The sequence below is a fragment of the Astatotilapia calliptera genome, chromosome 9 (assembly GCF_900246225.1).
Source record: "Astatotilapia calliptera chromosome 9, fAstCal1.2, whole genome shotgun sequence".
Classification (NCBI taxonomy): domain Eukaryota; kingdom Metazoa; phylum Chordata; class Actinopteri; order Cichliformes; family Cichlidae; genus Astatotilapia; species Astatotilapia calliptera.
Window position 1 is genome coordinate 3,948,147 of NC_039310.1, and position 24,755 is coordinate 3,972,901.

Below are 24,755 nucleotides of genomic sequence, written 5' to 3' on the forward strand. Positions count from 1 at the left end.
TCTCTGTGGATGCACAGACACAAAAATCGTTTCTACAACTCTTTATTTCATTAATCTGAGGTGAGATAACATTAATTATAGAAAATACCAACACAGTTAAGGCTCCCCTTTACATTTTTAAAACATTAGTATAAGGTACAAACCCCCAAGACAAACACAGTCCCACCACCCACAGAATCTACATTTCATTCATGGAAATTAGTAATGACACATCGGGAAGGGAAATGCTCAAAGTCATGATTTGGTGTTTAAGTGTGGACCAGTTTTATCATCACTGATCAAAAACAGGAGAAGGTGCAGCTTGACAACCACCAGGTTCAAATGACTTGAGCTCCAGAAACACAGCTCGTGCCGTTACCAACAGTTTTTCATAAAAACGCTGCACTGAGCTTAACGAGCTGCATTCTGCTTCTCCATCTCTCCACTGTTTGTTTGTCCGATCACACAGTCAAGATATTCAGACCAGCTTTATAAACAAGAGCAAAGTTCTGGAAAACTACAGGCTGCCGTCTGTGACAGTACTTATGTGTTTAACAAGAAACAACCACAGGCCTCGATAACTTTGTCCCACAGCCAGAGAAAAAGTCATCGAGCAAACTTGTTTTAACTCCATGACACATTTAGACGGCCTTTATCCTTCGGCTTTGAGAGGAGGGGAAACAGCCAGTAATGACAGAAGCAGCAAGCACATTTATGCCATCAGATAAGGGGTCCCTCCCCACAAACTCCCCCACAGGTATTCGTTATGACCCACAGCTACATGTGAAAGTTGAAATGCTTGCTGGCGTCGTCACCTGTAGGTGGAGTGCCAGATGTCCCCCTGGTACCACAATTGAAAACAACAAACAAAAACAAATAAGCCGTCATTGTGAATCTGAACCAAGTTTAGCTAAAGGTTAGCCGAGAGCGAGGCGGACCCAGAGTGAGAAATGTGAGTGGTTGCAACAAGGCGAGATGTCCTGTGTGATGTGTTTGTGATGCCACAGGATTCGCCTCCTCACAACTGCTTCCATAAATGAGCTCATTAAAACATTAATTACGAGTGAAGGACCGTCCAACGGTCAACTCTCATCTTCAGTCAGAAGCTCCCAGACAGACACATGTAGGCAGCATCACACTCACATGAAGAACAGCTCCTGCTCCTCATTACAAGCAAACCTGGTACTGTTATGATCCATGACTGCAGTGGTGACACAGTAGCATGAGTCTACTTCTTAGTGTGAAATAGCCTAAAGGCCGGAAACAGACGTTTGGCAGTGAACAAATTATTGTTTCGACAGGACAACAGTGATAAGGATTTAACAGTGCGTAGTTTGAACTGCTGCCACGAGTGCAACCCACCCACCAAACAAAAACACTAAACAGAAAGAACACAGGACGGGTTTCTAAATCAACAGGAAGTCTGCGCCAGTGTCAGCAGCTGGTAGTTATGAACCAAACTCGACTGTTTCCTCTGTGATGGGCTTGAACTCGTAGTTTCCTCGTCCATCCATGTGCAGATAATACTACAGGACAGATCCAGAAACACAGAGTGAGTGTGGGAAGGAGAGAAATAAAGAGACCAGTGGGTTAAAACACATTTACCAATACAAAGATGTCGTTTACAACAGCAAAGAGACCAGTTACAAATGTAACCACGTGTCAGATGGTTAGGTAACAGTAAGCACCAAGATCAACATGTTTCTGTACACACATGAAGAAGACCTGGGAGGTCCGTCACTATTCACAGGTTACTCTACAGTGACACAAAGACTTTGTTGTCATTGGTTGACTATACTGCACAAACTAATGAGCAGTAATCCAATGAGACATCAAGGAGGCTCAGGATAAGCTCAGTCATAAAAGCACCAGCACATCGTAGCATTGACCGTTTCACTGACGTTAGCATAGCGGTGACAGCATGGATCCGAGCACAGCTTCAACCAATAGGATTCCTCTCTTCATGATCGCGACCAATAAGATCAAGAGACTCAGCGGCCAACATTACACAGTGTGTGGCACATCACATACTGTACAGTTTATCAACACTGGACATCGTAATGACTCTGCTTCTAATCATAGTGAGTAGATGAGGGGGGAAGCTTTGGTGCCCCTGAAACAACAAACCACCCTGAATACAGTTTGTTTGAAGCCTTAATCACTGAACGTTACAGACGTGTTAGTCTGAACTATGCACAGACTCACTGCTCCCAAATCTGCACTATGAGTGGTCTGCTCAGCCTCAACAATGAAGCCGAGCGCTGACACAATGACAGGATCTGCACTTTGAATCATAAGAACATCCAGTCCTACCTCATGATGTTTCCACAGGGATTTCCTGTGAGACACAGTGAACAAGGTGATGCCCACCTGTTGAGATAAAAAACAAACCCCCATTTTAAAGAACACCATGGTGAGATTTTGCCACATCATCTCCAACCCTGCTGCAAAAGCTCATAGTGTGCTACGGCCCCAGCAGGGCCTCCTTCCAAATGGACCTGTTCATACAGCTGACCCCCATCAGAGTTTAAAGGTACTTCAGGCCAGAGAAAGGTGAGCTCTAGTGCCAGAGAGCCTTGTTGGGTAGCAGCCAGTGAGCTGTGTGGTGGCTGATTAACTAACTAACGCTTCTGACTTTTCAGCTTTTTGACCAACACCTCAGTTTTGTTGCTCTTTCTTCAAAGCTGATAGCAGCTTCTGCGTGTCTGAGTTAGTAGTAGAAGCTGCATGCTCAGGACTGGCTGAGCCCTCTGAGGTTGATCTGGATTCAGTGACTTGACAGCTTCAGTTTAGACTGACAACAGTTAAAGGAGGGCGCTGGACAGATGCTATTCTGAAAGCAATGAATTCAGATCAAGGTCAGTCCCTGACATCACTGAGAAGTCAAACTAACATTTAACTGTTCAGTTTCTGTAAACAGGGAAACTTCTAGAAACCAATGAATTCCAAGATGCACTTTGATATGACTGAATGAAGAAATGATTAAACTGGACGGGAGGAGTCGTGCCAGTGAGCAGGTTCACATAATTTAGTCACTCTCTAACTGGCCCCAGTTCAGCAGAGCCCCCCCAACAAATGTGGGCCCAGACGTAAACGAATGTGCTCATGTGCTATATTTATGTATATGCAAAGACATACCGTCCTGCAATGGGTGTAGATGTAATCCTCAACATCCACACTCACTGCACTGGTGCACTCATCCAGGATCGCAAACTGGGGCTTGTGGTAGAACAGTCTGGCCATCTACATGAAATAGATGTGTTAGGTAAGTCAGTCACTGCTGTTCCAAAAGTTGACCAGTTGACTGAAAATGATACTCAAATCCACAGCCACAGGGCAACTCCTGCATCACACTGCCGGTTTAGGTGTGAGAATAAAGCGCTCCTTCAAATGTGTCTGTTAGCAAGCAGAGAAGGGCTTTCATCCCCCGCAGGCCCGACCCCGCAGAGGGTGAAAGCCCAAACTTCATGCATCTGCCAAACCATGACTGGTTGGGCCAGAAAAACAAAGGAGCGACAGTGGAGGTGACAGTGGAGGTGTAAGTAGAGGTGACAGTAAAGGTGTCAGTGGAGGTGACAGTGGAGGTGTAAGTAGAGGTGACAGTGGAGGTGACAGTGGAGGTGACATTGAGGTGTCAGTGGAGGTGAAAGTGGAGGTGTCAGTAGAGGTGTCAGTGGAGGTGAAAGTGGAGGTGACAGTGGAGGTGACAGTGGAGGTGTCAGTAGAGGTGTCAGTAGAGGTGTCAGTGGAGGTGACAGTGGAGGTGACAGTGGAGGTGTCAGTAGAGGTGTCAGTAGAGGTGTCAGTAGAGGTGTCAGTGGAGGTGACAGTGGAGGTGACAGTGGAGGTGTCAGTAGAGGTGTCAGTAGAGGTGTCAGTGGAGGTGTCAGTAGAGGTGACAGTAGAGGTGACAGTGGAGGTGACAGTGGAGGTGAAAGTGGAGGTGACAGTGGAGGTGACAGTGGAGGTGTCAGTAGAGGTGTCAGTAGAGGTGTCAGTGGAGGTGACAGTGGAGGTGACAGTGGAGGTGTCAGTAGAGGTGTCAGTAGAGGTGTCAGTAGAGGTGTCAGTGGAGGTGACAGTAGAGGTGACAGTGGAGGTGACAGTGGAGGGGTCAGTAGAGGTGTCAGTGGAGGTGACAGTGGAGGTGACAGTGGAGGTGACAGTGGAGGTGACAGTAGAGGTGAAAGTGGAGGGGTCAGTAGAGGTGACAGTGGAGGTGACAGTGGAGGTGACAGTGGAGGTGACAGTGGAGGTGACAGTAGAGGTGTCAGTGGAGGTGAAAGTGGAGGTGACAGTGGAGGTGACAGTGGAGGTGACAGTAGAGGTGAAAGTGGAGGGGTCAGTAGAGGTGACAGTGGAGGTGACAGTGGAGGTGACAGTGGAGGTGACAGTGGAAGTGAAAGTGGAGGTGTCAGTAGAGGTGTCAGTGGAGGTGAAAGTGGAGGTGACAGTAGAGGTGTCAGTGGAGGTGTCAGTAGAGGTGTCAGTAGAAATGAAAGTGGAGGTGTCAGTGGAGGTGACAGTAGAGGTGTCAGTGGAGGTGTCAGTAGAGGTGTCAGTAGAAGTGAAAGTGGAGGTGTCAGTGGAGGTGACAGTGGAGGTGACAGTGGAGGTGACAGTGGAGGTGACAGTGGAGGTGACAGAGGTGTCAGTGGAGGTGTCAGTAGAGGTGACAGTGGAGGTGTCAGTAGAGGTGACAGTGGAGGTGTCAGTAGAAGTGAAAGTGGAGGTGTCAGTGGAGGTGACAGTGGAGGTGACAGTAGAGGTGTCAGTGGAGGTGTCAGTAGAAGTGAAAGTGGAGGTGTCAGTGGAGGTGTCAGTGGAGGTGACAGTGGAGGTGACAGTGGAGGTGACAGTGGAGGTGACAGTAGAAGTGTCAGTGGAGGTGTCAGTAGAAGTGTCAGTGGAGGTGTCAGTAGAGGTGTCAGTGGAGGTGTCAGTAGAAGTGAAAGTGGAGGTGTCAGTGGAGGTGTCAGTGGAGGTGTCAGTGGAGGTGTCAGTGGAGGTGAAAGTGGAGGTGTCAGTGGAGGTGTCAGTGGAGGTGTCAGTGGAGGTGTCAGTGGAGGTGTCAGTGGAGGTGTCAGTGGAGGTGTCAGTAGAAGTGAAAGTGGAGGTGTCAGTGGAGGTGTCAGTGGAGGTGTCAGTGGAGGTGTCAGTGGAGGTGTCAGTAGAAGTGAAAGTGGAGGTGTCAGTGGAGGTGAAAGTGGAGGTGACAGTAGAGGTGTCAGTAGAAGTGAAAGTGGAGGTGTCAGTGGAGGTGTCAGTGGAGGTGTCAGTGGAGGTGTCAGTGGAGGTGTCAGTAGAGGTGTCAGTAGAGGTGAAAGTGGAGGTGTCAGTGGAGGTGACAGTAGAGGTGACAGTGGAGGTGTCAGTGGAGGTGACAGTGGAGGTGTCAGTGGAGGTGACAGTGGAGGTGTCAGTGGAGGTGTCAGTGGAGGTGTCAGTAGAAGTGAAAGTGGAGGTGTCAGTGGAGGTGACAGTGGAGGTGACAGTGGAGGTGACAGTGGAGGTGTCAGTGGAGGTGTCAGTGGAGGTGTCAGTGGAGGTGTCAGTGGAGGTGTCAGTGGAGGTGACAGTGGAGGTGTCAGTGGAGGTGTCAGTAGAAGTGAAAGTGGAGGTGTCAGTGGAGGTGACAGTGGAGGTGACAGTAGAGGTGACAGTAAAGGTGTCAGTGGAGGTGTCAGTAGAGGTGACAGTAAAGGTGTCAGTGGAGGTGTCAGTGGAGGTGACAGTGGAGGTGTCAGTAGAGGTGTCAGTGGAGGTGAAAGTGGAGGTGACAGTGGAGGTGACAGTAGAGGTGACAGTAGAGGTGAAAGTGGAGGGGTCAGTGGAGGTGACAGTGGAGGTGACAGTGGAGGTGACAGTGGAGGTGTCAGTAGAGGTGTCAGTAGAGGTGACAGTGGAGGTGTCAGTAGAGGTGTCAGTGGAGGTGACAGTGGAGGTGACAGTGGAAGTGAAAGTGGAGGTGTCAGTAGAGGTGTCAGTGGAGGTGAAAGTGGAGGTGACAGTAGAGGTGTCAGTGGAGGTGTCAGTAGAGGTGTCAGTAGAAGTGAAAGTGGAGGTGTCAGTGGAGGTGTCAGTGGAGGTGACAGTGGAGGTGACAGTGGAGGTGACAGTAGAAGTGTCAGTGGAGGTGTCAGTAGAAGTGTCAGTGGAGGTGTCAGTAGAGGTGTCAGTGGAGGTGTCAGTAGAAGTGAAAGTGGAGGTGTCAGTGGAGGTGTCAGTGGAGGTGTCAGTGGAGGTGTCAGTGGAAGTGAAAGTGGAGGTGTCAGTGGAGGTGTCAGTGGAGGTGTCAGTAGAGGTGTCAGTGGAGGTGTCAGTAGAAGTGAAAGTGGAGGTGTCAGTGGAGGTGTCAGTGGAGGTGTCAGTGGAGGTGTCAGTGGAGGTGTCAGTAGAAGTGAAAGTGGAGGTGTCAGTGGAGGTGAAAGTGGAGGTGACAGTAGAGGTGTCAGTAGAAGTGAAAGTGGAGGTGTCAGTGGAGGTGTCAGTGGAGGTGACAGTAGAGGTGTCAGTGGAGGTGTCAGTGGAGGTGTCAGTAGAGGTGTCAGTAGAGGTGAAAGTGGAGGTGTCAGTGGAGGTGTCAGTGGAGGTGACAGTAGAGGTGTCAGTGGAGGTGACAGTGGAGGTGTCAGTGGAGGTGTCAGTGGAGGTGACAGTGGAGGTGTCAGTGGAGGTGTCAGTGGAGGTGTCAGTAGAAGTGAAAGTGGAGGTGTCAGTGGAGGTGACAGTGGAGGTGTCAGTAGAGGTGACAGTGGAGGTGTCAGTGGAGGTGACAGTGGAGGTGTCAGTAGAGGTGTCAGTGGAGGTGTCAGTGGAGGTGTCAGTGGAGGTGACAGTAGAGGTGACAGTAAAGGTGTCAGTGGAGGTGTCAGTGGAGGTGACAGTGGAGGTGTCAGTAGAGGTGTCAGTGGAGGTGAAAGTGGAGGTGACAGTGGAGGTGACAGTAGAGGTGACAGTAGAGGTGAAAGTGGAGGGGTCAGTGGAGGTGACAGTGGAGGTGACAGTGGAGGTGACAGTGGAGGTGTCAGTAGAGGTGTCAGTAGAGGTGACAGTGGAGGTGTCAGTAGAGGTGTCAGTGGAGGTGACAGTGGAGGTGACAGTGGAAGTGAAAGTGGAGGTGTCAGTAGAGGTGTCAGTGGAGGTGAAAGTGGAGGTGACAGTAGAGGTGTCAGTGGAGGTGTCAGTGGAGGTGTCAGTAGAAGTGAAAGTGGAGGTGTCAGTGGAGGTGTCAGTGGAGGTGACAGTGGAGGTGACAGTGGAGGTGACAGTAGAAGTGTCAGTGGAGGTGTCAGTAGAAGTGTCAGTGGAGGTGTCAGTAGAGGTGTCAGTGGAGGTGTCAGTAGAAGTGAAAGTGGAGGTGTCAGTGGAGGTGTCAGTGGAGGTGTCAGTGGAAGTGAAAGTGGAGGTGTCAGTGGAGGTGTCAGTGGAGGTGTCAGTAGAGGTGTCAGTGGAGGTGTCAGTAGAAGTGAAAGTGGAGGTGTCAGTAGAGGTGACAGTGGAGGTGACAGTAGAGGTGACAGTAGAGGTGACAGTAGAGGTGACAGTGGAGGTGTCAGTAGAGGTGTCAGTGGAGGTGACAGTGGAGGTGTCAGTGGAAGTGAAAGTGGAGGTGTCAGTGGTGGTGTCAGTGGAGGTGTCAGTAGAGGTGTCAGTGGAGGTGTCAGTAGAAGTGAAAGTGGAGGTGTCAGTGGAGGTGTCAGTGGAGGTGTCAGTGGAGGTGTCAGTAGAAGTGAAAGTGGAGGTGTCAGTGGAGGTGAAAGTGGAGGTGACAGTAGAGGTGTCAGTAGAAGTGAAAGTGGAGGTGTCAGTGGAGGTGTCAGTGGAGGTGACAGTAGAGGTGTCAGTGGAGGTGTCAGTGGAGGTGTCAGTAGAGGTGTCAGTAGAGGTGAAAGTGGAGGTGTCAGTGGAGGTGTCAGTGGAGGTGACAGTAGAGGTGTCAGTGGAGGTGACAGTGGAGGTGTCAGTGGAGGTGTCAGTGGAGGTGACAGTGGAGGTGTCAGTGGAGGTGTCAGTGGAGGTGACAGTGGAGGTGTCAGTGGAGGTGTCAGTGGAGGTGTCAGTAGAAGTGAAAGTGGAGGTGTCAGTGGAGGTGACAGTGGAGGTGTCAGTGGAGGTGACAGTGGAGGTGTCAGTGGAGGTGACAGTGGAGGTGTCAGTGGAGGTGTCAGTGGAGGTGTCAGTGGAGGTGTCAGTGGAGGTGACAGTAGAGGTGACAGTAGAGGTGACAGTAAAGGTGTCAGTGGAGGTGTCAGTGGAGGTGTCAGTGGAGGTGACAGTGGAGGTGTCAGTAGAGGTGTCAGTGGAGGTGTCAGTAGAGGTGTCAGTAGAGGTGACAGTGGAGGTGACAGTGGAGGTGTCAGTAGAGGTGACAGTGGAGGTGTCAGTAGAGGTGACAGTAGAGGTGTCAGTGGAGGTGTCAGTGGAGGTGACAGTGGAGGTGTCAGTGGAGGTGTCAGTGGAGGTGTCAGTGGAGGTGACAGTGGAGGTGACAGTAGAGGTGACAGTGGAGGTGACAGTGGAGGTGACAGTGGAGGTGTCAGTGGAGGTGACAGTGGAGGTGTCAGTGGAGGTGACAGTGGAGGTGACAGTGGAGGTGTCAGTAAAGGTGTCAGTAAAGGTGTCAGTGGAGGTGTCAGTGGAGGTGTCAGTGGAGGTGTCAGTGGAGGTGACAGTGGAGGTGACAGTGGAGGTGACAGTGGAGGTGACAGTGGAGGTGTCAGTGGAGGTGTCAGTAGAGGTGACAGTGGAGGTGTCAGTAGAGGTGACAGTGGAGGTGACAGTGGAGGTGTCAGTAGAGGTGTCAGTAGAGGTGACAGTGGAGGTGTCAGTGGAGGTGACAGTGGAGGTGTCAGTGGAGGTGACAGTGGAGGTGACAGTAGAGGTGACAGTAGAGGTGACAGTGGAGGTGTCAGTAGAGGTGACAGTGGAGGTGTCAGTAGAGGTGACAGTGGAGGTGTCAGTAGAGGTGACAGTAAAGGTGTCAGTGGAGGTGTCAGTGGAGGTGTCAGTGGAGGTGACAGTGGAGGTGTCAGTGGAGGTGACAGTGGAGGTGACAGTGGAGGTGTCAGTAGAGGTGACAGTGGAGGTGACAGTGGAGGTGACAGTGGAGGTGTCAGTGGAGGTGTCAGTGGAGGTGACAGTAGAGTTGACAGTAGTGGAGGTGACAGTGGAGGTGACAGTAGAGGTGACAGTGGAGGTGATAGTAGAGTTGACAGTGGAGGTGTCAGTGGAGGTGACAGTGGAGGTGACAGTGGAGGTGACAGTGGAGGTGTCAGTGGAGGTGTCAGTGGAGGTGTCAGTGGAGGTGTCAGTGGAGGTGACAGTGGAGGTGACAGTAGAGTTGACAGTAGTGGAGGTGACAGTGGAGGTGACAGTAGAGGTGACAGTGGAGGTGACAGTAGAGTTGACAGTAGTGGAGGTGACAGTGGAGGTGACAGTAGAGGTGACAGTGGAGGTGTCAGTAGAGGTGACAGTAGAGGTGACAGTGGAGGTGTCAGTAGAGGTGACAGTAGAGGTGACAGTGGAGGTGACAGTAGAGGTGACAGTAGAGGTGACAGTGGAGGTGACAGTAGAGGTGACAGTAGAGGTGACAGTAGAGGTGTCAGTAGAGGTGTCAGTGGAGGTGACAGTGGAGGTGTCAGTGGAAGTGAAAGTGGAGGTGTCAGTGGAGGTGTCAGTGGAGGTGTCAGTAGAGGTGTCAGTGGAGGTGTCAGTAGAAGTGAAAGTGGAGGTGTCAGTGGAGGTGTCAGTGGAGGTGTCAGTAGAAGTGAAAGTGGAGGTGTCAGTGGAGGTGTCAGTAGAGGTGTCAGTAGAGGTGAAAGTGGAGGTGTCAGTGGAGGTGTCAGTGGAGGTGACAGTAGAGGTGTCAGTGGAGGTGACAGTGGAGGTGACAGTGGAGGTGTCAGTGGAGGTGTCAGTGGAGGTGTCAGTGGAGGTGTCAGTAGAAGTGAAAGTGGAGGTGTCAGTGGAGGTGTCAGTAGAGGTGACAGTAGAGGTGACAGTAGAGGTGTCAGTGGAGGTGTCAGTGGAGGTGTCAGTGGAGGTGTCAGTGGAGGTGTCAGTAGAAGTGAAAGTGGAGGTGTCAGTGGAGGTGTCAGTAGAGGTGACAGTGGAGGTGTCAGTGGAGGTGACAGTGGAGGTGTCAGTAGAGGTGTCAGTAGAGGTGTCAGTAGAGGTGTCAGTGGAGGTGTCAGTGGAGGTGTCAGTGGAGGTGACAGTAGAGGTGACAGTGGAGGTGTCAGTGGAGGTGTCAGTGGAGGTGTCAGTGGAGGTGACAGTGGAGGTGTCAGTGGAGGTGTCAGTGGAGGTGACAGTGGAGGTGACAGTGGAGGTGACAGTGGAGGTGACAGTGGAGGTGACAGTGGAGGTGACAGTGGAGGTGTCAGTAGAGGTGTCAGTAGAGGTGACAGTGGAGGTGTCAGTGGAGGTGTCAGTGGAGGTGACAGTGGAGGTGACAGTGGAAGTGAAAGTGGAGGTGTCAGTAGAGGTGTCAGTGGAGGTGAAAGTGGAGGTGACAGTAGAGGTGTCAGTGGAGGTGTCAGTAGAGGTGTCAGTAGAAGTGAAAGTGGAGGTGTCAGTGGAGGTGTCAGTGGAGGTGACAGTGGAGGTGACAGTGGAGGTGACAGTGGAGGTGACAGTAGAAGTGTCAGTGGAGGTGTCAGTAGAAGTGTCAGTGGAGGTGTCAGTAGAGGTGTCAGTGGAGGTGTCAGTAGAAGTGAAAGTGGAGGTGTCAGTGGAGGTGTCAGTGGAGGTGTCAGTGGAGGTGTCAGTGGAGGTGTCAGTGGAGGTGAAAGTGGAGGTGTCAGTGGAGGTGTCAGTGGAGGTGTCAGTGGAGGTGTCAGTAGAAGTGAAAGTGGAGGTGTCAGTGGAGGTGTCAGTGGAGGTGTCAGTAGAAGTGAAAGTGGAGGTGTCAGTGGAGGTGAAAGTGGAGGTGACAGTAGAGGTGTCAGTGGAGGTGTCAGTGGAGGTGTCAGTAGAGGTGAAAGTGGAGGTGTCAGTGGAGGTGTCAGTGGAGGTGACAGTAGAGGTGTCAGTGGAGGTGTCAGTGGAGGTGACAGTGGAGGTGTCAGTGGAGGTGTCAGTGGAGGTGACAGTGGAGGTGTCAGTGGAGGTGTCAGTGGAGGTGTCAGTAGAAGTGAAAGTGGAGGTGTCAGTGGAGGTGACAGTGGAGGTGTCAGTAGAGGTGACAGTGGAGGTGTCAGTGGAGGTGACAGTGGAGGTGTCAGTAGAGGTGTCAGTGGAGGTGTCAGTGGAGGTGTCAGTGGAGGTGACAGTAGAGGTGACAGTGGAGGTGACAGTAGAGGTGACAGTGGAGGTGACAGTGGAGGTGTCAGTGGAGGTGTCAGTAGAAGTGAAAGTGGAGGTGTCAGTGGAGGTGACAGTGGAGGTGACAGTAGAGGTGACAGTAAAGGTGTCAGTGGAGGTGTCAGTGGAGGTGACAGTGGAGGTGTCAGTAGAGGTGACAGTGGAGGTGTCAGTAGAGGTGTCAGTGGAGGTGTCAGTGGAGGTGTCAGTGGAGGTGTCAGTAGAGGTGACAGTGGAGGTGACAGTGGAGGTGTCAGTAGAGGTGTCAGTGGAGGTGTCAGTGGAGGTGTCAGTGGAGGTGACAGTGGAGGTGTCAGTAGAGGTGACAGTGGAGGTGTCAGTGGAGGTGTCAGTGGAGGTGACAGTGGAGGTGACAGTGGAGGTGACAGTGGAGGTGTCAGTGGAGGTGTCAGTAGAGGTGACAGTGGAGGTGACAGTGGAGGTGACAGTGGAGGTGTCAGTAGAGGTGTCAGTGGAGGTGACAGTGGAGGTGACAGTGGAGGTGACAGTGGAGGTGTCAGTGGAGGTGACAGTGGAGGTGACAGTAGAGGTGACAGTGGAGGTGTCAGTAGAGGTGACAGTGGAGGTGTCAGTAGAGGTGACAGTAAAGGTGTCAGTGGAGGTGTCAGTGGAGGTGTCAGTGGAGGTGACAGTGGAGGTGTCAGTAGAGGTGACAGTGGAGGTGTCAGTAGAGGTGACAGTGGAGGTGACAGTGGAGGTGACAGTGGAGGTGTCAGTGGAGGTGTCAGTAGAGTTGACAGTAGTGGAGGTGACAGTGGAGGTGACAGTAGAGGTGACAGTGGAGGTGATAGTAGAGTTGACAGTGGAGGTGACAGTGGAGGTGACAGTGGAGGTGTCAGTGGAGGTGTCAGTGGAGGTGTCAGTGGAGGTGTCAGTGGAGGTGACAGTGGAGGTGACAGTAGAGGTGACAGTGGAGGTGACAGTAGAGTTGACAGTAGTGGAGGTGACAGTGGAGGTGACAGTAGAGGTGACAGTGGAGGTGACAGTAGAGGTGACAGTGGAGGTGTCAGTAGAGGTGACAGTAGAGGTGACAGTGGAGGTGACAGTAGAGTTGACAGTAGTGGAGGTGACAGTGGAGGTGACAGTAGAGGTGACAGTGGAGGTGTCAGTAGAGGTGACAGTGGAGGTGTCAGTAGAGGTGACAGTAGAGGTGACAGTGGAGGTGACAGTAGAGGTGACAGTAGAGGTGACAGTAGAGGTGACAGTAGAGGTGACAGTGGAGGTGACAGTGGAGGTGACAGTGGAGGTGACAGTGGAGGTGACAGTAGTGGAGGTGACAGTGGAGGTGTCAGTGGAGGTGTCAGTAGAGTTGACAGTAGAGTTGACAGTAGTGGAGGTGACAGTGGAGGTGTCAGTGGAGGTGACAGTGGAGGTGACAGTGGAGGTGACAGTGGAGGTGACAGTAGAGGTGTCAGTGGAGGTGACAGTGGAGGTGACAGTAGAGGTGACAGTAGAGGTGACAGTGGAGGTGACAGTGGAGGTGACAGTAGAGGTGTCAGTGGAGGTGACAGTGGAGGTGACAGTAGAGTTGACAGTAGTGGAGGTGACAGTGGAGGTGACAGTGGAGGTGTCAGTGGAGGTGTCAGTGGAGGTGTCAGTAGAGGTGTCAGTGGAGGTGACAGTAGAGTTGACAGTAGTGGAGGTGACAGTGGAGGTGACAGTGGAGGTGTCAGTGGAGGTGTCAGTGGAGGTGTCAGTAGAGGTGTCAGTGGAGGTGTCAGTAGAGGTGTCAGTAGAGGTGACAGTGGAGGTGACAGTGGAGGTGTCAGTGGAGGCCTGAAGAGTTTAACACATGTTTATGGCTGTTCAGCATAAATATGCAAACCAATGGCTGGTGTGTGCTTTTCAGCATGTGGAGAAGTACAACTGAGTCCTTACAGCCATCCTCTGTTTTTCCCCTCCACTGAGAACGTCCATCCAGTCCTGGACAGTATCCCAGCTGCCCTCCCGGTCCAGGATGTGACCCAGCTGAACATTATCCAGGTATTCCTTCAGCACCTGTACACAAATATAGAGTCATACACACATACACAGTGGCAGTGTGGAGGAAATCTGCAGTGTCGTACCTGATCAGAGATGCCTTTCCTTTTTTGTTCTTCATGGGTGTCGGGGTAAATGACTTGGTCCCTCAGAGAACCCAGAGTCATGTAGGGTCTCTGGACAGAAACAGAGGAGGACTTGTGAAGGGATGCATTAATGCTGTGCTTTCCAAGCTGACCCTTAAACGTGTTGTGGGTAACATCTCCGCAGAGACCTACACTCCAAACAATATTTGGGCATCTACTGAAGAATCGCTCAGACCTGTGTTTACACACAGGAGGCTTTAACACACTAGCATGCTCCTGGTGAACAGGGAGGTTGTGAAAAGTGCAGGAAGCCTATAAATAGTCTATAAATAAACTCTGACAGTGTTGTGTTTTATCCCGTCTCATTTTTAGAGACCATCTTCCTCAAACTGCATCAGAGTTAAAGTAAAGCTCACACATCGCCTCCTGAAGACTCACCTGTGGGACGTAGAAAAGCTTCCCCCTCTCAGGTTTTGTCAGATGCCCACCAAACAGAGGCCACAGCTAAAACACAACCAAATAAATCCACATCATAAAAGTAAAACCAGCTTGAGATGAAACTGATTACTGATGGTGCAGCCCTACCTCTCCCAGCACCCTGAACAGGGAGCTCTTCCCACAGCCGTTGGGTCCACACACAAGAACATTAGTGCCAGACTTCACCTTCAGAAAAGAGAGAACAGCGTCTACACAACGTCCCATTGAACATCAGACACAGGGACAAAGCTATCTGAGCCCCGGCTGATCTCAGGTAGACAGCATCACACATACATGCAGCCACGAAAAGTTTGAACTGTGTCAGCACACCACTGAGTGAAATAAGTATTTGATCCTAAAACATGTCGTAGTACTCGATGGAGATGAGGTAATGCATGCACACTTTACTTCAAACGTAAGATTTCTGATCAGGATGTCTCCATTGGGTGTTGCTAGGGGAGTATTCTCAAATCTGCAGAGAGGAAAACATAAATCACACTCGATATCGCACTAAAGCACAAAGTGAAACCACACAAGCAGCACATACTTGATGAGGTTGTCTTTGTTAATAATTTGACCACTGCCCGGGACCAGTTTCTCTGCAGCATCTGCTTCTAAACACAGCGGAAAAACAAATGATGATGGCAGCTGTCGCAAATCCACTTCACAGTACATCAGGACTCATGCGTACCCTTCTCCTGCTGGGACACCATGGTGCGCTCGTATTTGCCAGCATTAAGGTCCTTGAGCACCTTCATCAGTTCAACGATACGAGCCGTGAACCTGTCGGGGGCACAATTCAACACATCCTCAGTGAACAGCACACCAGCTGTGTTTGGAAACACACTACACAACCCAGACAGCCAGCGCTCATCATGCCAGTGCTGTAGGACATTATTATCCATTTAAAGATGAGCAGTCAAATCTAAGCTCTAAGGAAATATTGGCTCAAAGCACAGCTCCCCCTTCTGCACACTCACCCTGAGAGCCGGCTCATCTCCCGGCCAGCCAGAACAATCCTGCCCAGGGCCTGGGACATTCTCAGCAGCATCCTGCCGCTCTGGTAGTAGTCCTACGAACAGCAATCAGTCAAACCTCAAAGCCCAAACATTACTACAGCAGTTTGTTAAAGCTGCGCTCCTGCTGCACGTCCCGACTGCAGCATAAACATACAGTTAATAAAGCATTAAATCTATGTGTGAAAACTAATTATGCTGGACGTCTAACATGAGGACTGAAGGGACGCCACATCATTGGACAGAGATGAAAATGATCAGGACAGAATCCGAGTTCACAGACACCCTGAAAAATCAAATCAATCATGGACCCTTTCACAGATCTGGAATCAGTCGGCACGGAGCTCCCGGATAGTTGGAGGCGGAGCCTGGCAGCAGATAGACTGAAGCACGGAGCCATTTAAAGGCAACACTTCATCCTCCACATACTCCACTGTTGCCACAGGAGGCTGGACACACCAGTGGGAATTCCCATTCCATGATCCATATATAACTCCGCTCTGAGAGTCAACAGCATCGCAGCATAGTGTGCAATATAATTGCATGCTGCATGTCCCCTCTTTGCTGTGATCAGTGTTAGAGTTGGTGCTCTAAAGTGTAATGCATCACACATATTGCACAGAAGTGTTTACTTTACTTTCCTGTTTGTTACATAATGACCTGAAACGCATCCTTACCATTGAATAGAAAGCCACAGGTCTGCAGTGCCACACTACACATGGCACCAGAACACTTTTTATGTCCGATACCACAAATTTGGATATCTGCCGATACCTAAATTAATCTGATATAGTGTCTTTTTTATAAATATCTTGCTGCATTTTGTATAAGTTCATACTCAAGTTTTTAAAAACAAGAGACTGAAGCTATTCTGTTATACACAGAATACACTGCAGCCAAAACATCTTATAGTTCAGCAACACTGATCAATCTAATAAAGTTAAACCTGCACCATCCTCCCTATTCTGGTATTTTAAAGAGTACTTAGCAGAAATATTAAACTAACTAACAGGGTCGCCAACTTATAGCAACAATATTAGGTAACCACCGTCCACCTCACAATGCTTAATCGACATAATCAACTTTAATTTAATGCACATGTAAAACCAAAGCACAGAAATCAATTTTTCTACAATATCTGTGGATTCAACATCGTTCTTCAACAGAACTGCACAGATGGTTCCCAAAGGAAAAAGTACTGTAGCTTACTAGAGTATATTAGACGTAATAGCTCCTATATACAGTAATGGACTTCTATACATTTAATCCGATCACCACTTTGTAAGATTCAGATAATTATTTAATAAAAGCGAGACATTTTAAATGAGAATAAGAAAGAAAAGTCTCTTTTGAGCCCCCCTCTCCCCGTTAATGCCACGATCCCAAACTCAACGTAACACCTGTTCGTCCCGTCTGATGCTGCCAGGTTACACCTCAGACTGTACCTCCTGCTGCCACAGTGCTATCAGAGGACAAAGTCAAGGTTGTTCTAGCGATGCTGACAGAAGCTACAGTTCATTATTACATTTGTAATCTAGATCATCGCGGCTTTAACAAATGTCAGGATTTATAAAGTACTCTTTCAGACGCGTGTTAAGTTACAGTACAGCTCCGCTCACCTCCAGCAGCTCCGAGTGTGTGCTGTGTGTGTGCCGTGGATGGGAAAGGTTCAGGAACGGCCGGCTAACCACCAGATATCCCACCACGGTGGCCAGATCTGCAAAGGAACAGCACGTGCACACACAGGACGACGCTTTATGTTGTTGGGGTGAACGTGATGAAAATGGCTTCATTCTATCAGTTACAGGCTGTTACTGATGCTCGGTGGAGGACTGGACGAGGAGCACGTCAGCAAAACAGCTACTTACACTTAGCAATTATACTGTCCACGACACCCATAGAGAACCGGAAGAAGATGAAGTCATGCAGGTGGTCCACCTGGAAGGACAGTCTGGATTACACTCCCATATTCACTCTAGTTACCAGGAACTGGACATTTCTCCTGCTTTACTGGTTTCATCCTTCAAAAGCAAAATGTTTGCATCTTCTAAGTTTCTCTACATGAGTACTTACTGAGGTCAAGCACAGTCCCTCAGCCTGGGTAACCCAGGGCTACTCACCAGTTTCTGGAAAACGCTATGAATGGTCTGTTTTTCCCTCTTGTTCCCATTGTAGAAGGCAATCTCCTCACTGATGAGAAGATGCATCGTTAACAAACACGCCAGGCCTGCACAGTAACAGACGAGTGGCTGACAGGCTTACCTGTTGGTGATGAGGCGAGAGTTCACGTAGCGGTACTCGCCCTCGTAACGCTGCTCAGTCACGGTCATCTTGCCTACTGGCCTCCTTAATCTGGTCAGGAACAGCCCTGAGATCAGCAGGTAGACCATCATGCTGGCTGGACCCTAGGTGATGATGAATACAGAGACAGCAGCACACCTGAGCTTAAGATGTGCCCGCGGCAAACAATGAGAAGACGTAACAGATGTAAGGAGGTGGACCCTCACTGGAGGAAATATCCTGGTCAAAAACGACTTCGACAGTCCTTTGATTGAGTAGAAATACTTCAGTACTATTGGAGGCCACCTGAACTCTGGTTAGACACGTTTATTCTGGTACAACACAGTAGCACAACCTCGGGATTGTTTGAGTTCAGAAGGAGAACTTTAGGTGTTTATGTTGGACCAGACAGCGATCGACCCACCGACCTTCAGCCATCGCAGGCTTTGGACCAAGCTCTGTCCTCCAACGCACAAATTAAAGAAACATGCACACTGACAGACGCCTAAAGAAGGGAAGGCCAGAAGCATGTCTTTGTGGAAGCACACAATGGGAGCTGTGGTAACGCACAACAGTCATACTGTGGAAGAAAGCTGTGTGAGCACACATGTACACAGAGGGCTTCAAGCAGCAGCTCTCCTCTTGTTGGACAGCTAGATGGAGGAGATGCAGATGTCAGGGTGATTTGTAGCAGAGGGAAAGACAGGAAGCGTTTCATGATGAGGAGGAAGGTGATTTCTGCTGACTCAGGAGTCCTGCTACAACCAGCCCAGACAAGCCTACAGCTGACAGTGCTGATCACACAGACCTGAGAACCAACAGGAATCATTGTACTCGTTCCATCCCAAAATAAAGACATTTCTTGGAAACTTGCTTACCTGGGCACCGATGGCACTTGTCAGTTTGAAGATGTACAGGCCAATATCTAACAGAGGCTGCAGGACACAAACAGGAAAGAGTTAGACACAGGGAAACGCCACAGCAGGCCTCACGAGTCCAGAGCTGCTGCAGAGACACCAAACAGAAAGTGAACAGCTGTAGCTACAGACGCAAACACGTCCCGCACAGAAAGCCCCGCCCACGTGGTAGAGGGCGGCCCCACCACTGGGGCAGGGCAATATGGCCAAAAATATTTATCACCATATATTTGAAAATGTGTGATAACGATATAACTGGCGCGAGACAAAATACTTTTTCACTTGAACAAGCAGCTGTTTTATGTGCAGCTGTACAACAATGCAACAGCTTAACCAAAAGGCATTTCCAGTGGAAACTGGCCGACATATCCTCAGCATGTATATCCACACTAGCTAAAGAGCTGCTTTGCAGTGTGCCCAATAAATAAGTCAAACATGTCTTTTTTGGGATTATAAGAAAACCAAACTCGACTCGTTCTTCTTGCTTCCTGCACTTTGTACCATCGATTCATTAATGTTGAATTCTCTCACAGCTGCTCTGTTCTCATGATCGACTGCGCCACTGATGGACTTTAAAATCCACTTCATGCACATGTCTTAACAGGAGCCATTTGGGCTCCTTATGCACACAATACTGTAATATTATGTTGAAGCACAGTGCGTATCACAGTGCGCATCACTCCACCAGGCTCCAGTCTGCGGCTTCGTAGCTTAGCAAAGTTGTACTGAAACATTTTGACATGAGCGCCGTGGACATAAAATCGGTTTGAGGTCAGTAAGCACAACCAGAATTCATACATAAGGCGCACTGTCGATTTTTGAGAAAATCAAAGGATTGATTTTAAGTGTGGCTTCTTTTGTGAAAAAGACGGTAATAACGACGGCCGCTTGCATGTTCTTCAAAAAAAAAGTGCTTCGGTGCCTATGTGACGGACAGAAACTCAGCCAGCTCTGCACATTATACTGGTATCACAGTGAACGGTGTGATGTGGCCCAGTCCTCCCACCACTGCACCCTCAGCCTCCTGGTAACCACACCTCTGCTATCCATTTCAAAGCCCAGGCGACGATCTTGTTAAATTATTGCAGTCAGAGGTTTTTACTACATATATCCATGATATCAGTTTGACTCTGCGGTGTCACCTTGCTCTCCATCCACCCGCCCCACGGGGTGATGATACTCTGATGTGTACAGTGGATTTACATCCCACTGTGGCCGAATTACACCTGCATGATGGGGGAGTGCAGCTGATTGATCATTAACATGTATGGGAGTACCTTGCTGACGTTGGAGTACAGATCCACCACACTGTTGCAGAACTTCTCCACATCCTGTGTCAGCAGCTGGTCTGCGTTGGCTACACGGTTGTCCAAGTTTCCCATTTTGTAGTAAGTGTAACCTCTGAAGAAGCAGGAAACAGAGTGCAGCAATCACACAACAGCTCTAATCACTACCAGTCGGGTCAGAGTCCCTGTGATGGAAGAGAGGCTGACGCTGTTTGCTTTGGCTCTCCTCAGTTACATCTGCAGGGTCAAAGTTCAGTAGTGCCGAGCTGATAGTAGCAAACAAGAGAACGCTGCAGCCACACAGGCCTGGCTTACATGCATTTGAACAACATGCTCCAGGTGTTCAGTGACCACAGGCACACAGAGGCTTCAACACCACAGCCGACTGACACCGTCTCACATCTGCTCCCCAGATTTAGCAAACAAAGCCACTCGTTTCACTGAAGTTTAAATACAGCAGCCTAACCCTGCTGCTGTCAGTGTCTCACATGCACTGAAGGTGAAACCCTCTGCACACGACGAGCACAGCATCACTGGTGTACTTACTGCAGGTACTGGTTGTAGAGATGCTGGGTTAGCCTCTCACGAAACCTCAGCTTCAGCTCATTCAGACCAAACTTCAGGAAGTTGTTCACCAAGGATATCTGGAAACAGCCAGTCAGACATTCAAAGAAAGCTCCCAGGAGAACAGCGTGCAGGAACACAGCTCGAGGTGATGAAAGCCATGCAAACTACAACAATCAGCCATGCTCAGTTTATGTCAGTGTGATAATTACACCAGTTTCTGTGCCATGAAAAGCAGTCAGTCACACAGTTAGCCAAGCAGATCATGCTAGTGTGATGATGGGATGTGGGTGTCACAAACCTCAGGACTCCAGAGTTCACACTTACAATTGGCATGAATTCAATAAACTTCAACAAGCAGATCTTGAAATCTTTAGTGGAACGACCAATAATTGCACTGCAAACCACAACAAGAACAAAGATGAGCAAACAAAGCCAAGGTCAGAGACAAACACTGAAGCTTGCTGTGTGCAATTTATGATGTGACACAAAGAGGACGGTGGATCCTGACACGGAGCAACACTGGAACACTACTCAATCTATGCATTTCCATGTTATTAGCTGCTGTGCACAGAGGCCTGAGGCGTCACTGGGCCATGTGTAAACTGCATTTGTTACATACATTACAAATATTTGTCAGATCCACCTAATCGCACAGAAAAATAACAAAATATGGCAGCCCAAACCCAAGTGCAGTGTGTGCTCGTAATTCAACATCTGCAGCAATATCAAATCTATAATCAACAGTAGTTCAGTCTGCTCTCCAGCAGCTTCGACTCCGGGATCAGAGCGTGACGGTCTCCACCGTGAAGACATGGATCAAAGCACATCTGGGTCCCGCCCAGCTCTCTCTCTCTCCTGGGTTTCTGACATTTGCAGAGTGCACACAGAACAAGTCTGCGTTTGAAAAACTCAGCTTCAGGCGCTTCTCAACAATGCAGCGCCTTTCACTGCTCCTACAAAGATGCAGCACTCGTACGCAGCGCTTTGTGTGCCAGGGTCATGTGACACTTGAAACGGCGCACACAGTCTCTGAAGCAGAACAAGTTCATACTACACGCCACGTCTGACCAGCTGCAGGTCGAGCCAGCTGATCCAGAGCCGGCGGCCGGAGTAATGAGCACACACTGAACAGCATTCCAGTGAACCTGTGCCAGGATGTTACACGTCCCCATGACGACCACAGGTCAGCGTTGTACCTCACAGACCGCACACAAAGCAGATGTTAGAGCTACCATGTTAATGGCTTCTTCTAACACAGCACTTGTTGACAGTTACCCCTGGTATGACTGACATGTAGGAACAAAAGTGCGTGTTGAACACACAGCTGTCTCTGCTTATAATACCACTGTGAAGAACCAAAACACAGTCATCAGTTCCTGTAAAGACAGCAAAGCAGAATCCACGTTACGTTTTCAAACTTTCATTGTGTGAGCAGCAGCAGAGAAAGCCGGGAACGCCCCCTGCTCTGCTTCGGCCTGGTAGGGCATCAACATCGCCGACGCTACGACCACACACTGCCCCGCCCCCCACTCTAGTGATTTATCACCGTCTCATCTTTGTGTCGTCTGATTTACTCCTGTAACACAAAGAAACATCGTAAACACTGAAGCCTGACCTTTCGATCATGGTCCCGTTCTGGATCATCCACACGTCACAGTAGGTTCTGGCCACCAGCATGGCAGCAATAAACATCAGGTAGCCAGCCTGTGGAGGAGAGGGGAGACAGCGCCCACAGACTGGTTAGTGTGTAAAAGACTGCAGATGTTTATGGTCCTACCTTTGACTCTGCTCGTATCTAATGAACTGATGAGATAAGACGAGACCAGGAGCAGCCATGTGGCGGCGACCTTGACTTGTGGAGTTATTGTCTCTGTGTCAAAGGGCTCTGCTGCAATCACAGCAACGCTGTGGAAACTGTTTCCCAGTATCTTTCAACCATTACCAGACTCAATGTTTATGGTTGGCCCAGTCATCACTGGTCAAATAGGTGAAAGGCCTCAGTGATTAGGGCTGTCACAAAACTAGAATCACAATTTAATACCAATAACTATGAAAATGTCAGAGAGCGGCCAATCGAACACCACGGGCACCAGTACGTTTCAATGGGAGGACTGGCAACAGGTGCCTTCAACATAATGCTGACCAGAAGGAAGCAAAGATGAAGAGCTGGTATCACTACGACCTTATCATCAGGTCATTACTGTCAGAGTACCATATCCATACACCTGCTGTGTTCATTTCACTGACAATGATGTGAACACAGTAACCTCACTGTGACACGAACCAAAGCAACCTGCTGATCCGGAACTTTCCGGAGCCACGTACGCTTTGTATTCTGGGAGGTCCTACAGATATGTGAGGGTCTGTACTGGCTCTTCTGCTAGTTTCTAGAATAAGGGATGCAGTGTGTACACCATGCATGAAGCCTTCAAACGCAACATCCATGTAAGGGCCGCGATCAGAAGAAATGTGCAGCATGTCTACACCGGCATGATGAACTGTCCACTGGCCTGGAGTCGAACCAAAGCACCTATATGAAGAGAGCAGTGAGTGCAGGCGGTCGCTGGTTCGAGTCCACTCTTACCTCCATGCAGAAAACGCGAGGCACCAAGACCCGGAGGATCCGGAGGATCCGGAGGAAGAAAACTTTGTCCACAGCTGCGCGATCTTTTTTGCCATCCTTCTGCATGAAGAGGTTCAGACAAGAATTAAATGCACCAAACTAAGTATTATGTAGACTTTGGACACTCCGCTCAGGGTGTTTCAACATACCTGCGTGTTCAGCACCAGGTCTGAGCTTCCTCTGAAAAACAGGGCATTAAACGATAAACACGCTGGTAACTGTGGCCTCCGCTGCCATCCTGTAGCATGAGGCCCGTTTACAGGACTCACACACGGGACTACAGCCTCAGCCTTCACCGCCTCAGAGCGACCTCTTTCCCACAACATTCACCACGTCACCTGCCAGCGGGGTTACTGCTGTCGTGGCTGACAGATAACTACACACTAGCTTATTAGATTACACACACAACTTTGGCTGACAGTACGACATTACTGAGAAAGAAACAGTAGAAGACACCAAGCCACAGAATCCTGGCTGTGCGACAGTGTGTCGGGAACACGTTATTTCTGTTCGTGTTGGGATGTATGCCGAAACAAGAGGACCCCGAAGAGCACACAGAAAACGTGCCTGCTTAGAAAGGAGCCTCGGGAGCGCCGAGCAGCGGCAGGTCGCCTGTCAGCTGCTAGCCGCTCCTCAGTAGCATGACTGTCGCTGACAACCAGCTGCTGAGCGACACACAGCAGCCGCTTACCTGTTTGACTTGGTCCGCTTCCTGTGCTTCAGCAGCACGAACACAAACAAAATGCTGCCCGCTATGGAGGAGTTCCTAGCTGTCAGATATTTACTGAAACCCGCCATGACTGGGACACAACGACCGGCCTGCGCTCCACGGTCTTTCGGACGAAGTCTTCTTCTTCTGTATCGGCGGCTGACAACGACTATAGAGATGCATTACTGCCACCTACCTGTGGCTGCAATAATAATAATAATAGTAAATTATCATTATTATTATTTATCTATTTTTACTTTGACGCGTCAAGTACAAATGCATATAGGAATGGATGAACTGCCAAAGAGATCAGTAACAATGAATGAAAACAGTCAGTGAATAAATGTACATACAAAAAACAAATCATCATGTCTAAATGTCTATGCAAAAAATAAGCATGTGAACGCAGTATTAAATCAAAGCTGCACTTACTTTACAATAGCATGTGTTGTTTTTGTGGTTTAGTCATTTTAAAGTACCTGTAAAGTTCTTTTTATATAGAAGTTAAATTCTAACTTAAATTAGCTCAATTAGTTTAAGATGTAACCCAGCTTTAGACATAATAATCAATGATGGTGATAATGAGGTAGCTCTTCTGCCTTAAGCCATGTGCTTGGCCAGAGGTTGTTTGGTTTCCTTGATGTATAAAACAGGACAATCATCCTGGCACTTACTGGTGTATTACTACTCTAATAGTGTATTACTAATCTGTGCCGGGGGACTGTGGGTGGACTGCTTTTTGGCGTAGCATGTTTTGGGGTTAAAAGCCATAAAAACCTGGTCTTTAGAGAAGGTATGTGTCAGCTGTTCTAATAGTACTGACACATAACCAATCATTAAAGTGTTTCATTTACACAGCAGTGTAACTGGGCCCTATGCAGTGAAGTGAGTTTGGCATACTCAGGGTTTCTGTTCGTTATCTAAGTTCACTTACCCAGCACTGGTGATCAGGACAAACAGCCACACAAAGCTTGTTATTAACTTGGTCAGCTAACCCACGGTTTCCCCTGGGGTTTCTGTCCTACAGTCTAATAAAGCAAATATGGGATTCTCTACAGTAACAGGAACTGTGCACGTTTCTGTGCAATGCATGCAGTTCCACTCAGCAGTTTTAGTTCTGTACACCTGCACATATAAAGGGTATTCCCCCCAGGACTGAGTCTCTATCACACTTAAAACAAGCTGTAAATGAAATGTTCTCTCAGCTTAAAGGGTTTGAAAATAGAAACATAGGCTAAATCTATCTACAAATCTGACATGAGGTCAGTGTAGGTCCATCAAGGACCACGATCCTTATAGAACAACAAATTGTTGTAAAAATGTTTTGTTCCCAACAGAAAAAACAATCAAAGAATAAACTTGCATCTTTGTGATATAAAGAGCTCTTACATTCTTCTAATAATATCACAAATGTGAAGGCCACGTATTTTATCCAAACAGCAAGAGAATTCAGAAGTTTTATTTGACACAATCAGAAACATTGTCACGTCTGCACGTCCTGCTCCAA

General features: G+C 49.1%; 1 protein-coding gene across 4 annotated transcripts; it reads right to left on the reverse strand.

The window, feature by feature from the left end:
• Positions 1–26: 26 nt before the first annotated feature.
• abcd3a (ATP-binding cassette, sub-family D (ALD), member 3a) lies at positions 27–23,430 on the reverse strand. 4 transcript variants are annotated; one of them, XM_026179219.1, is made up of 23 exons: positions 23,231–23,430; positions 22,689–22,719; positions 22,501–22,599; positions 21,532–21,620; positions 20,241–20,310; positions 19,896–19,993; positions 19,341–19,464; positions 18,025–18,081; positions 17,129–17,271; positions 16,987–17,056; positions 16,735–16,804; positions 16,486–16,583; positions 14,831–14,922; positions 14,542–14,633; positions 14,398–14,464; positions 14,259–14,322; positions 13,959–14,036; positions 13,812–13,877; positions 13,374–13,463; positions 13,186–13,305; positions 3,118–3,222; positions 2,293–2,349; positions 27–1,505 (listed from the first exon to the last, which is right to left on the reverse strand). In XM_026179219.1, the coding sequence occupies exons 1-23, from the start codon at positions 23,335–23,337 to the stop codon at positions 1,428–1,430; spliced, it is 1,965 nt and encodes a 654-aa protein (XP_026035004.1). In that variant the 5' UTR covers positions 23,338–23,430; the 3' UTR covers positions 27–1,427. The 4 variants fall into 4 exon arrangements, with proteins under 4 accessions (XP_026035004.1, XP_026035005.1, XP_026035003.1 ...); XM_026179220.1 differs by lacking the exon at positions 20,241–20,310 and adding an exon at positions 21,192–21,261; XM_026179218.1 differs by lacking the exons at positions 20,241–20,310; positions 23,231–23,430 and adding an exon at positions 21,192–21,261 and having other exon boundaries at positions 22,689–23,222.
• Between the last annotated feature and the right edge of the window lie 1,325 nt (positions 23,431–24,755).

Bases quoted from the DNA above. Each gene is read 5' to 3' on its own strand.
- abcd3a (XM_026179218.1), bottom strand. From the start codon at position 22,865: ATGTTGTGGGAAAGAGGTCGCTCTGAGGCGGTGAAGGCTGAGGCTGTA. The intron at 22,600-22,688 runs GTATGTTGAAAC...CTCTTCATGCAG, and splicing joins ACCTGGTGCTGAACACGCAG to AAGGATGGCAAAAAAGATCG. The intron at 17,272-18,024 runs GTAAGCAAGTTT...ATCATCACCTAG, and splicing joins CAAGTGCCATCGGTGCCCAG to GGTCCAGCCAGCATGATGGT.